Source organism: Mus pahari, chromosome 11, assembly GCF_900095145.1.
Source record: "Mus pahari chromosome 11, PAHARI_EIJ_v1.1, whole genome shotgun sequence".
Classification (NCBI taxonomy): Eukaryota; Metazoa; Chordata; class Mammalia; order Rodentia; family Muridae; genus Mus; species Mus pahari.
The window spans coordinates 31,171,416-31,185,528 of record NC_034600.1 but is presented as its reverse complement, the minus strand read 5'-3'; the positions used below and the strand labels follow the sequence as shown (position 1 = coordinate 31,185,528).

Genomic DNA, 14,113 nt, shown 5'->3' with positions numbered 1-14,113 from the left:
TTGTAAACTTGTCAATATTTGCATTTCTATTGCTTTTGTATGGAATGATAATTGCAAAAATCAAGACCCTTTAACTGATTTGTTAAAAAGAAAAGTAGATATTGTATGTTTTTATCATAAAGCATTGAGAAAAGTTTGACAAGATAGAAATGTTTACCTAAGTTAAACATCATACTATATTTTCATCAATTGAAATATCATAGTATTATTGCTTTCTACAGTTTTCATGTGTTTCTGTATGAGTTAAGAGATGGTTCAGCAGTTAAGAGAACCTGGATTGGATTGCTAGTATCACATGGTAGCTCACAACCATATGAATCCAGTTCCTCTAGCCTTCCCATAGCACTATGCTGCACAAGTACACTGCAGGCAAAAGTCAACACATAAAATAATAAAGATAAAAACAGCTTCCAAAAAGATAGACAAAGAAAAATTTTACTTGGCTTTAAGTTCTATTCTTTTTGTTCCGTAGTCCAGAGGGAAGGTTCTCTTAAGTTTTAGGTGAGCCTCACACTGTTAACCCATAGGACTATTCTGAAATAAAGTTATCAGGAAGGAAGTGGTGAGGGTTTTTGTTAATTCTGTTGTAACTGGTTTACTTGATACTTTATTGAGGTAAAAAGATAGCATTTATTTATTTATTTTTGTTATTGGCCTCAAACCCAAGGTATACTATAAACCACTGAGTTATATGGCTGGTACCACTGGTTTATTTTAAAAGAGAGTAAACATTTCTTACTGTTTTTTAAATTTTTTAAAGATTTATTTATTATTATATGTAAGTACACTGTAGTTGTCTTTAGACATACCAGAAGAAGGTGTCAGATCTCATTACAGATGGTTGTGAGCCACCATGTGGTTGCTGGGATTTGAACTCAGGACCTTTGGAAGAGCAGTCAGTGCTCTTAACTGCAGAGCCATTTCACCAGCTGCTCTTATTGTTATTTCTAAAGATTCCTTATTGTATGTTACCAAATTAGCCAGGTGGTGGTGGTACATGCCTTTAATCTCAGCACTCAAGATGCAGAGACAGGAGGAAGGCAGGAAGGTTTCCGTTAGTTCGAGGCCAGCCTGGTTTACAGAAAGAGTTCCAGGACAGCCAGGGCTATAATAGTGAATCCCTGTCTCGGAAAAAAAAGTTACCAAATAATAGAAAGAAATCTTATCCCCTTCGCCTCTCCAGTGTATCCATCCATCCATCCATCCATCCATCCATCCATCCATCCATCCATCCATTCATCCATTTATTTATTTTGAGTCAGAGTCTTAAGGTAAAGTTCATAGTGACCTAGAACTCTTGGTTCTTTGCTTCATTGGTCTCCTTAGAGCCAAGATTACCTTGTGTTTCACTATGCCTGGCAGGGTAACTGTGTCATGTGGTATTTTCAGTTAAGTTTAGAGAAAGTTTGAAATGGCTGCATGTTGGTTTTCTTTAGTAACTTGTTTTGAGTTCATACTATTCAGGAAATACTGTTCTGTTGCTCAGGTAACTATGTTTCCATTTTAGTAGGCAAGAAAATCAGAGCACTCAAGATGCTAATGATAATGAAGAAGTGGAAGAGGAGGTGGATGATGGGCCACTTCTGGTTCCTCGAGTAAAAGTGGCAGAAGATGGTTCTATTATTTTAGATGAAGAAAGGTGAGTTAAGGAAATGGTGTAGGAAGGAGGGGAGGAGATAGGGGTAAAGAACAGAGAGATTCTGTTTCTGAATCTGTCAACAGAATGTTTTAACTAACTGCCACTGGATATGTTGATATCATGAATATTTAAAGCAGATAAATAGACTAAATTAATTTGCGATTTTAGCATGTTTGGATGAGATGCTGTCGCTCTCCTCTTGTCTGTCAACCTACCTTTGTTTACTCAGCACCCTATGGCTAAGCCAGTCCAGCTGCTGAACAGCTGTGTGCTGTTACCCACTGAGGATGGATTTCTAGGATTGATTCAGTCTTGAAGTTGATATTTAGATTTTTCATATTATTCATTAATTTTACTTTGTATGATTTTTCTTTGTTTTTATTATTTTTGTTTTTTAAGACTCTCACGGGCTGGTGAGATGGCTCAGTGGGTAAGAGCACCCGACTGCTCTTCCAAAGGTCCCGAGTTCAAATCCCAGCAACCACATGGTGGCTCACAACCATCCATAACAAGATCTGATGCCCTCTTCTGGAGTGTCTGAAGACAGCTACAGTGTACTTACATATAACAATAAATAAATCTTAAAAAAAAAAGACTCTCACTGTGTAGCCTTAGCTGGCCTGAGACTTGCTTTGTAGACCAGGTTGGCCTTGAACTGCTGACCAGTCTCTCCAGCTCCAAAGTGTATATTTTATATGGGATTGGGTAACAAAGAGAAATGAAAGGTTTTTGCGGTTTAGTTAGTAACAATGTATATAAATTTAAATTTGACTATAATATAAATGCAATGCTGATAAGTGTTTCTATGTGGTGGTGATTTTACATGTCAGTAATAGTTAAAGAGATATTGGCTCAGGAGGCATTTAGAAACCCACAGACCAAAACCAGGTGTGACGACACATGCCTGCAGTCTTAGCATTTGGGAAGTGGAGATAGTAATTCAAGACTGTTCTCAGGCGAGCCTGGACAGCATAAAGCCTGGTCTGAAAGACAGACAAAAAGGACCAAAGAACAGTTCTTCTTTTCGGTAGTCCAAAGGTATTTTGAAAATGCTATAACTGAAAATAGGTTGGCATTTATTTCTGTACTTTAAAATCACATTTGGAAACATATATATTTCTTTTTTCTTTTTTTTTTTTAAGATTCATTTACTTATTATATGTAAGTACACTGTAGCTGTTTTCAGACACACCAGAAGAGGGCATCAGATCTCATTACGGATGGTTGTGAGCCACCATGTGGTTGCTGGGATTTGAACTCAGGACCTTTGGAAGAGCAGTCAGTGCTCTTAACCGATGAGCCATCTCTCCAGCCCGGAAAAATACATATTTCAAATTTATTATCTTTTTTTTCAAATATATATTATATTTTCTGTATTAACTGCTGTGTAAATCTTAGAATGTAGTAATTAAATCTCATCTACTGTTTTTCATACTTGGTTTTTTAGTGTGACTATATTTGAAAATGTCTTCTTTCAGTTTAACTGTAGAAGTTTTGAGAACAAAAGGCCCCTGTGTTGTTGAGGAGAATGATCCTATATTTGAGCGTGGCTCCACAACTACTTACTCCAGCTTTAGGAAAAACTACTACTCAAAACCATGGTCCAATAAAGGTAACTAATTCTCATTAAAAGTCGGTTGATGCTCTTTTGGAATGAAATGAACTTTTATTTAAGCTTCTGACTTCTTGTAAATAAAATGTAAACTGTCACATTGGTTTCCACTCACCTTTATTGGTTCCCTTCCCCTTCCCTTGCTATATCTTTGACTTTTGATCATTTTGCCTGTAATCTTTTTCAGACAGAGAAACCACATATAAGTGAATAGTTGGCAGTGTTTCTGTGTGAGCAGTAACCTTTCTGCTAGTGGGTCATTGTGTTTGTAGGAGTTAATCATGGCAGTATTCGCCTTGCAGGTGCTGTTCCCGCAGCAGTCACAGGGCCTGCCTATAATGCAACACTGAGGAGTGTAGGCAGGGCAACGATGGAGTTTGAGGCCAGGCTGAATAAACACGACAACAACAGAGCACATAGGCATATTTCATGCTTTTCCTTACTACTTACCTTTTAGTATAAGAATGTTTTTTAAGTATGGCAGCATATAGGGCAAAAGGAAATTTTCTGTACTTCCTCCCTCCTCTGACTATTAACAACTTTTTTTTTTTTTTTAAAGGTAAATTCTGCCAGGCTTGTTACATTTTTCCCTCACTTCCTCTTTCCCTTTCCCAATGTTATAAAACACCAGGGCTCCTTTAGTTCAGTGAACATTTTTCCAAGTGCTTGTCTGTATGTCTGTCTCTTTCTCTCTTTCTCCTTCTCTCATTCTTTCTGCTACTCACTGAGTATTTTATTTATTTCTTATAGGTGTCCTAACACAAAAGCCCCATTAATTCATATCTTACCAATATACCAAAACTCCCAAAACCTACAAAGCAAAATTCAACATTATCCAGAAAGAAAGAAAAAAACCTGCCAAAACCTACCAAAGTGCACCCAAGTAAGAGCACACACATGTACACAGTGTGGGGTCCATTACTGAGATCTGCCTGGAGTGGTTGATATCCCAGTGTCATTCCAGTGGAGAAAACGGATTTTCCTTCTCCTAGCAAGTATAAATGACAGTTCTGTTGTTAACCTTTACCCAAGTAGCTATGTTTACATTGATTCATTTTTTTTTTAAATATAATAAGAAAAAGCAAAAACTTTCACATCAAAGTTGGACAAGACAGTCTTACAGAAGGAAAAGAGACCAAGAGTGGCCACAAGAATCAGAGACCCAGGAATCCCATGAAACCACTAGTCTCCAAGCTCTTAAGTGCAGAGGACCTGGTGCGGACCGGTGCAGGCCCTGCCATGCTGCTTCAGTCTCTGAGTTCACAGGAGCTGTGCTTAAGTTGGTTTAGAGGGCCTTGTTTTCTTGGTGTCCTCCATCCCCCCCACCCCCGGCTCTTACACTCTGCTTCCTCTTCCAAGGGGTTCCCTGAGCCCTGAGGGGAGATTTGATGGAGACCTCCCTTTTAGGGCTGAGTGTTCCAAGGTCTCTTACTCTGAATAATGTCTGGTTGTGAGTCTCTGTTTTTGTTCCCATCTGCTGCTGATGATGGCAGAGCAAAAAATGATCTATGAGTATAGTAGACTATCACTAGGAATCATCTGAGTACTACATTTATTTTTCCTTTAGAACAGTATTTGGTTTTGCCCTAGGTCCCTGGGCTATCTAGTCTCAGGTTCATGGCCATACAAGCAGTGCCAGATATGGATTCCATCTCTTGGAGTGGGCCTTAGGTCAGATCAGTTACTGCTTGGTTACTCTCTTCAAGTGCTTTTCAATGTGCTGTTGGTAGCTGTGGGAAGTTCTTCCAGGACTGGTTCTTCATTTCTGGCTAGCATTTCCATGGTTCCGTAAACTCTTTATTTTCAGAGACCTGTCTCGTTTGGTTTAATATCTGATTGGGTGGCCCTCTGTCTCAGCAGTTGCATGTGATGGTCAAGCTTGTGGGGCCACTATAGAATGGGCGTGCAAACTTTTTAGTTGTCTCCTGGGCCACCTCTTGACCCTCTTAGTCATCCCTGTGAGGTACAGAGCAGCAGTCGGGGTGGTCAGTCCAGACTACATCGGATGTGCTACATGGTATGAGGCACTACAGGAAATCTGGTCCTGTCAGGTGGGCTCACAAACTGTGACGCATTCCATGGTTGAGGCAGATCTCAGAGCTAGGAATTTGTACCACACCCGTCAGAAGTTCTGGACCTCTTAGCAGTTCTTGTTACTCTAGCCTCCTGAGTTCTGGGATGTGAAGTGTACCCCTGCAATTACCTGTGGAGATAGTTGTGTTTTACTGTGTTTGAGTTCCTTTTCAATGAAATTAAGTACTCTATAACTTACTTTAATTAAGTTTTTATATATAAAGTTTTTATGTATAGTTGTATATAACTAATTTGGGTTATTTTGTCTGAACAGAAAATTAATTTTCAGTTAATCTTTTATTTTTACAGAAACGGATATGTTTTTTTTAGCCATCAGCATGGTAGGAACTGACTTTTCTATGATTGGACAACTTTTTCCTCACAGAGCAAGGACAGAAATTAAGGTAAAGTTACATAACATTTATTGGTTAGAAAGGGTGAAAAAAATTACTAAGGTTTTTTTCTTTTAACTTAATTCACATTTGTTCTCTATTATGTTTGTGTTTGTGTGTGACACTGATTTTTGTATGATTTCTCAATTTTAGTATAGTTATATCTCTTGAACTTTTTATATGACTTTTAAAATGTATTTGAGAACTATTGATAAAGATACCAAAATTAAGAGTTAGTGAAAATAGAAGGAAAATGTATCAGAGTCCTTAAAGTTAGTGTAGCTTTATGATTATAAAGCATCTAAGCTTTTCTGGGATGATATGGAAAGTGCTGGCTAGAGTGTTGTTGTCTTAGTCTCTTCACTTTGTGAGTACCATTGTGAAAAGTGGAAGTGCTGTCGGGCATGGATGGCTGTGCCTGAGAGGAGGAGCTTAGAGGAGGAGCCTGGCGTATATGTGCTTTCTAGGAAGGAGTGTGTTTGGGTTCCCTCATACTGTGTTGCCATAGTGTATTCCTAGTTAACCATGAGAGAGTCTCCCAACCATATGTCTTTCCCTTAATTCTCCATCTCATCACGTTTGCCACATTAGTGAAAACAACCAATCAGGAAGATAAGAATTTGGGTGTCCTTAAAGTAGAGCAGACTAGATTGCCCAGGAGCATTTTGTAGCGGCTTCCTGTAGTGTGGTGTCATAGCCTCACTGGATTTCTGCAAGAGCCGAGGAGCCTGCTTGTTTGTTTGTATGTATGCATGTATTGAGACAGAATTTCTTGTTTTGTCGATCAGGCTGTCTCTCTTCAGACTCAGGGATTGACCTACTTCTGAGTGCTGGGATTGAAGGCATATTCCACCAGGCCTGGCTCCTGCTTGTATTCTTTATGTTCTAATGTTGATCTTGGTTAAAATCATCACTCTATTAAAGTTTTATGAAGGCTAAAATTTGATTAGAGGTAGAGCTCTCTGGTAATCTGATTGATTAATTAATAGTGTTTGTCACTGACTGACTTCTTTTAGAGAACATTTAGGTTCTTCCCTTCAAAGGTTAGTATAATCCCAGCAGGTCTTTGGGTAAAGTGTAGAAAAGCGAAAATGCTCTGTTTGTAAGATTAGTGAAGTACATCTTGCTGATTCCTGCATATTGAACTAATCTTCTATCCATAGAACCAATTCCATGTGGCTATACTATATTCCACTTATGTATTGCAGAGGTTTGCTAATTTTTTTTCCTTTTTAAAAAACCTTTACAAAATATTATAATTTTAAAGATTTATTTATGTTATGTATGTGGGTATACTGTCACTGTCTTCAGACACACCAGAAGAGGGCATCGAAACCCATTACAGATGGTTATGAACCACCATGTGGTTGCTGGGAATTGAACTCAGGACCTCTGGAAGAGTACTCAGTGCTCTTAACTCTGACCCATCTTTTCAGCCTTCAAAATTATTTTATGTGTATGGGTGTTTGCCTGTATGTATGCCTGTGTGCCTAGTATCTATGGAAACCAGAAGAGGGTATCAAGTCCCCTGGGACTGGAGTTAAGAGCCACCATGTGGATGGTGGAAATTGAATCCAGGGCCTCTGGAAGAGTAGCCAGTGCTGTTGATTCTTTGTCCATCTCCCCAGCCTCCATATTATATTTTTTGAGGAATATTTACCATTTCATTCATGAGGCATATTGGTTTGCGTTTTTCTTTTTTCTTTTTTTGACTGCTGGTACTGACTTTGTATTTTATCACTCTTTTATACCTCTGAGCCCTGTAATTGTCTTTCAAAGTTCTTGGCTCTTGATGGTGTTTGCTGAAATGAGCAGGGACGTGTACCTCTTTTAATTCTGCAACAGTTTAAGATTAGTATTGTTTCTTCTTTAATGTTTGATGGGACTTCCCAGTGAAGCAAGAATCTGATTTTTTTTTTATTTTTTAATGGTGAAAGTGTTTATATTATATATTAAAATTTTTCATACATAAGAGGTGTTCAGTATTTTAGTTTTAGTTAAGCCTGCAGTCCCTGTTTTTGAGGAGGCTGAGGCTCGAGGATCACTGCAGCCTAAGAATTTAAGCCAGGCTGAACAACACAGACCCTACACAGACCCGTTTTCCTCCACAAATATTGATTCCTGTGTGGCTGGGCAATGATGGTACATACCTTTAATCCCAGCACTTGGGAAACAGAGGCAGGGAAATCTCTGAGTTTGAGGCTGACCTGGTCCAGTATAGTGAGACTAGGACAGCTAGGGCCATTACGTAGAGAAACCATGTTTTTTTGGGGGGCGGGGGGGGGGCAGGAGGAGGAAAGGGAAGGGATTCTTGTGATAATTTTAATGCTAAGTTGGAGAAGTCATATCTATAAAACCTTTTTTACTGTTGTCGTATAACATCTGTAGGATTTGTAGTGATAACCCTCTTTGATTTCTTTTCTATTTCCTCTGCCACTGATCTATCTTCTTTAAATTTGTTTTTGTTTGGGGGGTTTTGAAAGAGTTTCATTTTGTAACTCAGCCTGGCTTCCAAAGTTGATCCTCCTTGCTTAGCTGATAATCCTTCTCTAAGGGTTTATAATTTTAAGAATATCCTTTATAATAAGGTAGATGCAGTGGTGCGTGCCTATCATTCTAGTATTCAAGAGGAGGCAGGAGAACAGTGAGCTTAAGACCTGCTTTGGGTGCATGAGATCCTGCCCTAAAAGACTACAAATAAAAAAAACTTAAAAAGCATGTCTGGGGTCATGACTTAGCTGTAAAGCCCATGTCTTTCAAGCATGGGAGTCTGAGTTTGAATCCTGAGCATCCATGTAGAATGTGGGCCATGGGGATACATGCCTGTAACCCCAAAACTCAAGAGGTACAGACAGAAAGATTAGTAGGGCTGCATGGTTATTTTTGAGTTGAATAGTGAATTTGAGGCCACACTAGAGTACATTAGTCCTTGTCTCAAAAAAACCTTCTATCTTATATAATATATATAGATAGATCAGTGCAGTTTTTTAAAACTTAATTTAATTAGAGATCATTAATGCTCCAACCTCTGTTCTAGCCCACTGAAGGAGAGAAAGATGGTTAATAAGAATAAAGGGGGTGTAATCTGTTTAGAAGTAGTTCTTTGGGGCGATTCCAATCTTTGTTGTCAAAATACTAACAGTCCAGGCTAAAATATCAGATGTGAATCAGTAGCAATAGTCCAGTCTAATTAGCAAACACTGAACACGAATCAGTAGCAGTGGCTTGATCCAGAGCAGTCTGTGAGACTTGGCCAAAAGGGCAAGAGACAGCCAGAATACCACAAGAAGATCTTTGATGCAGTTCTCTCTATGAAGTCAAAACAAGCGAAGAAAGCATTTCAAGGTGTACCAATGCCAGTGCATGGTTCACTGTCTGTAGGGTTCTACTTATACTCTTTCCAAACATCATTCACCCTTTCAACTGTCTGCTTCCGCAAAATATCTTTTCTGTGTCTGCTTTAAGAAAACATCCTCTCCAGTGTCTCCTTCAGCAAAACATCCTCCCATGTGACAGCTTCCTGAAAAGTATCACATGACACAACTGAGTCTCCAAAGAAACCAGAAATTTCTGCTTTATATTTGGAACTACATATAAATGAGATAAACTTGGGTTCAAATTTTTGCCTAATTATAGATTCCTCTATTACACTAGAAAAACATTTTGGAATAATAATGAAAATGTTCAATGTTCAACTGTAGATTTATCTTTTTGTGGAGGTCAACTGTTGTTTTTAATGATAATCCATTGAGCATGTGTGCATGTGTTTTTGAGTATGTGTATAATCCCACTTACTCCTGTGAGTATATGCAAATGCTTACTCATGTCCCTTGGTTCCTTTCACCTTTATATCAATTCTGGCTAGTGACGTGAAGCTGGCAGGCCTGGCCCATGGTGACTTTCTATGTGCCATAAATCTAGCTTCATTGTTTTATTTCTGTTGTTGATAGTAAAGATAAGATCAGGAAAATTTATATGAATCTTTCATCTTTATTATAAAAAAGTGGATAATATTTAGAGTATGTGTATGTGCCTATCTTTGAGTCTGTATGTATGTGGGGGGTGTGTACATGTTCATTTCAAGATCAGAAGGCAGCTTCTGGGTGTGTTAGTTCCTCCTTCCACCATGTGGGTTCTGAGGACCACATGAAGGTCGACCTTTACCTGCTGAGCCAGTTTCACGAGCTCCTCAGTCCTCATTCAATTTTTTTTAAAAGATCGATCAATCTATCTATCTATCTATCTATCTATCTATCTATCTATCTATCTATCTTTCTATCTATTTATTTTATGTATGTGAGTATGCTGTAGCTGTACAGATGGTTGGGAGCCTTCTTGTGGTTGTTGGGAATTGGATTTTAGGACCTCTGCTCGCTCTGGTCAATCCTGGTCACTCCAGTCGGCCCAGCTCACTCAGGTCTACTCCGCTTGCTCAGTCCCTGCTTGCTCTGGCCCAAAGATTTATTTATTATTATACATAAGTACACTGTAGCTGTCTTCAGACACACCAGAAGAGGGTGTCAGAGCTCATTACGGTGGCTGTGAGCCACCATAGGGTTGCTGGGATTTGAACTCAGGACCTACAGAAGAGCAGTCAGTGCTCTTACCTGCTGAGCCATCTCACCAGCCCCCTCATTAAATTTTTAAAAAATTATTTTATATATATGTGTTTTGTCTGTGTCTATGTATTTGTGTCATATGTGTGCAGTACCTGAGGAGTCCAGAGGAGGGCATTAATTCTCTGAATTAGAGTTATAGATGGTTGTGAGCTACTAAGTGGCTGCTAGATACTGAATATAGGTCCTTGGAAGAGCAGCCAGTGCTCTTACCCATTGAGCCATTTCTCTAACCCTCAGTCCTCATTTTTAAGTAACTGAAGCTTTAAGAAACTTAGCCTACATTTAATAGGGAATAGTATGTTTTATAGAGTTTCACATTAATGCTTACTAAATAGAAATAATCCTTGTTTAATGGCAGAATATTACTATAGATCTTTTTGTTGTTAACAGAATAAATTTAAACGTGAAGAAAAAACAAATGGATGGAGAATAGACAAAGCATTCCGTAAGTATTAAAGCATTCCTTCACAAAGTATGATTCATAGAGATTGAAAAATGACCAATGTCTTTGCTCTAGTATGTTTTAGATTCATTTTCATATTGTCATTAAAAATAAGAATGGAAGCCTTTTCTAGTTTGCTTTTTAAAGATAAGGTCTTGCTGTGTATTTCAGACCAGTCAGGAGCTGTTGATCTTCTTGCCCAGCCCCCAAGTACAAGCATTACACGTGTGCACTGCTGTGTCTGAGATTTTTGTTTGTTTGTTTGTATGTTTTGTTTTGTTTTTGAGACAGTGTCTCACTGTGTAGCTCTGCTGTTCTGGAACTATGTAGAACAGCCTGGCCTCAAACCACAGATTTGTATCTGAGTTTTTTATTTAACAGTATGAGTTTGGTAGTTGCTACAAATATTTAAGCAAAGAATTAGCCCAAATATCCAGAAGCTGGTAAGCTCTTGGATTTTTAGAGTAACTGATGATGAATAGTAGCTTTTTCAGAATTTTATTTTGTGTCCATTCATGTATGCATGTACATAAGTGTGTGAATCAGAGCACAACTTGTAGAAGTTGGCCTTCTTTCACGTGAGTCTTGGCTAAATTTAGGGTGCCAGGCTTGCTAATAAGTGCCTTTATGAACTGAGCCATCTCACTGGCCCCTGAGTGGTTATTTTTATTGGGAAGGAACTCTGTTCAAGAGATAGTTTATGGAGAATAGATTGCTGTAGCTGATTCCTTTTGTAGGCAGCCAGCCCGTCAGTGAGTCAGCAACATCTCTTACCTGTGTTTTCTGGCTGCTCTTGAAGATGTGTTGGTGAACTCGGCAGCTGAGAATCTGCTTGAACAGCCCTCAGTTTGAATGGGTGAGGGATATTGATTAGCAAATTTCAGGTAGTGATTGAGTTCTTAGGAAGAAGAAAAAGGAATTGGGCCTCAATGTTTATAGTGAAGTTCTTTATGAACAGGTAACATTTTAATTTAGGTCTGATTTAAAAGAACAGTAGGAAACTTCTAGTTTCTAAATAATACCTTCATTAAAATTAAATATTTTGTAAGTCCACAGAAAGACTAAAAGATGTAAATAAAAACAAAATTTATTTAAAATAGCTTAAAATAGTTTTTGGGTTTTGGAAGGTTTTTATGAACAAATATTAGCTTTTCATAATTAATGTATATGTTTATTTAGTCATGAAAGTAGCTGAAGTGCTATTTCTTTTATTTCTAAATAAAATTTAATATAAATTTCCTTTGGAGGTAGGGTCTTACTGTTTAGCCCTGGCTGTTCTGGAACACTCTACATAGACCAGGCTGGACTCAAATTCATAGAGATCTACCTGCTTCTGCCTCTCAAATTCTGGGATTAAAAGTGTACATCACCATGCTTGTCTAGAGAATTTTTTAAAGATTGTTTTATGTGTGTATACGTTGAGTGCCTGTGCGCCATGTATGTCTCTGGCACCCACAGAGCGCAGAAGAGTGTACTGGGCCCTCTGGAACTGAAGAAAATGGGTGCTTTTGAGCTGCTATGTGGGTTCTGGGACTTTAACCCATCCCTCACCAGGGCAGTAAGTACTCTTAACTGCCAAGCCATTTCTTCAGCTCCAAAATAAAATTTTCCCCACCTCTCTATCCCCTTAGAGCCTCCTTATGTAGTACTGGCTTGCTTGGAACTCAGTATGTAGATTAGGAAACTCACAGAGATTCATTTGCTTCTGCCTCCTGAGTTCTGGGGTTAAAGGTGTACAGCCCTACATCCAGCTCAAAATAGAATTTCTTAATTAAAGTTAGCCACAGGGCTGATATTAGGGGGAACTAGTTCATGTGTGGTTCAGAGTCTATCCACTGTGCAGCACATGGGTTTATTTTCTAAGTAGACACTAGTAGATGAGTATGGGTCTGATGCCCAGTGTTGCGTTGTGTCTTCAGGCAAAGTGTTCCAAGTTCCTGAAAGATCTGCAAAATTATAGATAGAGGAACTTTTAAATTTTAAAAATGGAGAAACTTTCCATTGGACTTAATAATTTATAGATGTCATAGTTTTGTTTATCATTTGAAGTAGGAAATTAAAGAATTAAAAGCTTTGGTGGCTTTTTAAAAAAGATTTATGTGTATGAATGTGTGCATACATGTATATTCACTACATACATGTATTCTTGGATGTCAGAAGTTAGCATTGCATTCTTTGGAACTGGAGTTATGGATGGTTGTGATCCGCCTTTGGGTGCTGGGAAAATAAAAGTGATATTTTGATTACATTCTTAAATAAGGTTATATTATGTGTCATTTTAATGCACATTTCTCACTTTTTGATCTTGTACTAATGACTTATTAACTGTTTATAATGGAAATCACATTAGACAAAATGTGAATTCAAGATACTCTTTTAAATTTTTGTTAAGGTTTTATTTTTATATTCCTGAATGCATGTCTGTGCAGTCTAAACATACAGTTTCTACAGAGAACAGAAGTGGATGTCAGATTCCCTGAAACTGGAGTTACACTTGGTTGTGAGCTACTCTGTGGATGCTGGGAATTAACCTTCAAAGATCAGTGACTTAGGGTTAACTATTGCTGTGATGAAACACCATGACCAAACCTACTTTGGGAGGAAAGGGTTTATTGGCTTACACTTCCATATTACTGTTCATCACTGAAGGGAGTCAGGATGGTACCCGTAGGGCAGGAACCTGGAGGCAGGAGCTGATGCAGACGGCTTGGAGGAGTGCTGCTTACTGGCTTGCTCTTCATGGTTTGCTCAGCCTGTTTTCTTATAGAACCCAGAACCACCAGCCCATGGGTGTCCCCACCCACAGTGGCCTGGGCCCTCCCCATCACTCACTACTATAGAACACAGGCTTGCCTACAGCCTGTTCTTTTTTTTTTTTAGGTTTTTCGAGACAGGGTTTCTCTGTGTAGCCCTGGCTGTCCTGGAACTCACTTTGTAGACCAGGCTGGCCTCGAACTCAGAAATCCGCCTGCCTCTATAGCCTGTTCTTATGGATTCAGTTTATTAGTTGAGTATCTCTCCTTTTGGATGACCATAGCTTGTATCAAGTTGATGCAAAAGTAGCCAGCACAAGCAGCCAGTGCTCTTAACTGCTGAGCCAGCTCTCCTGACTCTTTAAGTATTTTCTTACTTTAGTTCAAAATGGGTCATGTATACGGAGAAATTTGCAACAATAACAATACATTTGGTCTAGGAACTGTTAAGGAATGTGCCATTGCAATAATGGTTCAAAAAGATTTGTAAGCCAGGCCTGGTGGCGCAGGCCTTTGATCCCAGCACTCGGGAGGCAGAGGCAGAGGCAGAGGCAGAGGCAGAGGCAGAGGCAGAGGCAGAGGC

At 38.8% G+C, this 14,113-nt stretch overlaps 1 protein-coding gene across 6 annotated transcripts in view; it reads left to right on the top strand.

Moving 5' to 3' along the window:
- Bdp1 (B double prime 1, subunit of RNA polymerase III transcription initiation factor IIIB) overlaps nucleotides 1-14,113 on the top strand; it is a 93,373-nt gene that overhangs the window by 9,801 nt on the left and 69,459 nt on the right. For 5 of the 6 annotated variants that reach the window (XM_029543944.1, XM_029543942.1, XM_029543943.1 and 2 more), the window contains exons 5-8: nucleotides 1,508-1,639; nucleotides 3,118-3,251; nucleotides 5,634-5,728; nucleotides 10,726-10,780. In XM_029543944.1, the coding sequence (XP_029399804.1) occupies nucleotides 1,508-1,639; nucleotides 3,118-3,251; nucleotides 5,634-5,728; nucleotides 10,726-10,780 (416 nt within the window). The remainder of the gene's footprint in view (nucleotides 1-1,507; nucleotides 1,640-3,117; nucleotides 3,252-5,633; nucleotides 5,729-10,725; nucleotides 10,781-14,113) is intronic. The other variant, XM_029543939.1, reaches the window with a different exon arrangement.